The 1,809-nt window shown below is 32.8% G+C and overlaps 1 protein-coding gene across 1 annotated transcript in view; it reads right to left on the reverse strand.

Annotated features, from left to right (window-relative positions):
* LOC103600564 (NKG2-A/NKG2-B type II integral membrane protein-like) overlaps positions 1-1,809 on the reverse strand; it is a 5,174-nt gene that overhangs the window by 2,127 nt on the left and 1,238 nt on the right. Inside the window, exons 2-3 of the mRNA XM_008584856.1 lie at positions 1,210-1,246; positions 508-659 (exon numbers count right to left, since the gene is read on the reverse strand). Coding sequence (XP_008583078.1) covers positions 508-659; positions 1,210-1,246 — 189 coding nt within the window. The remainder of the gene's footprint in view (positions 1-507; positions 660-1,209; positions 1,247-1,809) is intronic.

Here is a 1,809-nt window from a genome sequence, read left to right on the forward strand (position 1 = left end):
ACCAAGAAACACCAGGGTGGGTGTGGGTGGGGGGTATCAGCACAAGGATCCGATGACTGCAAGTGCTTCAGCCAGGATGCCTCTTTGAGCTGAATTGTGACACTCACCTTCTCCATCTAGAGACAGCAGATACAATAGATTTTAATATTTCATATTCACGTAAAATATCAGTGAAAATCAACAAACTACAGCTAACTGCAATGATAATGTGGGTGGATTGCACAAGTATATGGGAGTGAAAGGAGATAGATGTAAAATGCATAAAGAGTCCACTGATATCAATTCAAAAACAGAGAAAGCTTATTTGTAATATCAAAAGTCAATATAGTGGTTTAGGGAGGAGGCAGTGAAAGTGATGAGAGCACACACAGGGACAGGGCTGCGTGGCCTGGAAACTCCTATTTTGTGACCTGATGTACACATTATATTGGTCAGTTCATTTGGGGTTAATCTGCACCATCAGGAGATGCTTAGTTTTCTTAATGCTTAAAACATCTAAAATCTTACCATTTCTTCTTCATCATCTATATGAAGGAGATTAGAGTTCATAGAAGCGCAGGCCATCAAACTCTCATTCCAAGATTTTTTTTCCATACTAATGGAATAACAATTGTTGGAATACATGAACCACTCCTTCGGACAGTAACCACAATGATATGCTGAAAAAGATTATGAATTACTATCCAGACACAATATGAATTTTAAAAAATGAAAATGAATTTATATATTTGCATAGGTATAACCAGATATGTACATAACATATCTGTGCACCCTCACTGGCTGGTACATATGAAACAAAACACAATCGCTCATACAACACAAGTACAGAAAAGGGTCAGCCTCTCATCCCCTAACATATGTGTCAATATATAGCAAACAAAGAAACAAACAAATCTACCCTGTACTTCATCCTGAAAAGCACTGAACAAAACCACTATTTTAGAATGGTAAATTTATTTATCTCTTATTATAATATATCAGTAAAAAATTAAAGCCAATCAGTAAAAATAGTGTATAGTATTTTTAAATGAGTATTTCTTTTTATTGACAAAAAGGAATGCCCTCCTATAATCTTTATTCATAAACATTTATTGCACATTTTTCTAGTTTATTTTTCCCCCAAAATTTATGATCATTTTTTTGTATGGCTTAAGTTAGAGACAAAATATAAATTGCACTAATTCAAGAACTTTTAAAATCACCATGTACCTTTATGGGTTCTTCTTAGGGAGTAATTGTTCTGCTCCTGTATTACAGTAGCTAGAAAAATTAAAGTAATTCTTATAAAAATAATATCTAAACAAATCATAGTCATTTTAGTTTCATAGTTTGAAATTTGGTGTATGGCTTAGAATTAGAATAATGTGAAGTAAAATTGATTTTACCAGGAAAAAATAATAAAGTAATGAAGGTTTTAGGGAAAATTATTTCAAGAGCCTAAAGGATCAAAATTCACCACCTTTTACAGTATTTGATATAACCACATCGGATTTGTATTTCTCAAAAAGATTTTTCAGGATCCTAAAGCATATCTTTGAGTGATGAAATAAGATCATATACATACAATTAAAAACAAATGCTCTCTATAATATTTCTTACTTATACTTTTGACAAATTCAGAATAGCCTTTCCCCAGTTAGTCCAAATGTGTACATTGAAATGAAAGCTCTGTTTCCTGATATTATGAGATGTTTAGAAGCACTTCCAATCATTAAGTGAAGTTCCCCTATAATCTTTCAAAAATATATCTACAGGGAGTAACAACTGTCATTGTTATCACCACAGTGGCCATTAAAACAAGGCACATGG

This window comes from Galeopterus variegatus, unplaced genomic scaffold, assembly GCF_000696425.1.
Source record: "Galeopterus variegatus unplaced genomic scaffold, G_variegatus-3.0.2 Scaffold3384, whole genome shotgun sequence".
Classification (NCBI taxonomy): domain Eukaryota; kingdom Metazoa; phylum Chordata; class Mammalia; order Dermoptera; family Cynocephalidae; genus Galeopterus; species Galeopterus variegatus.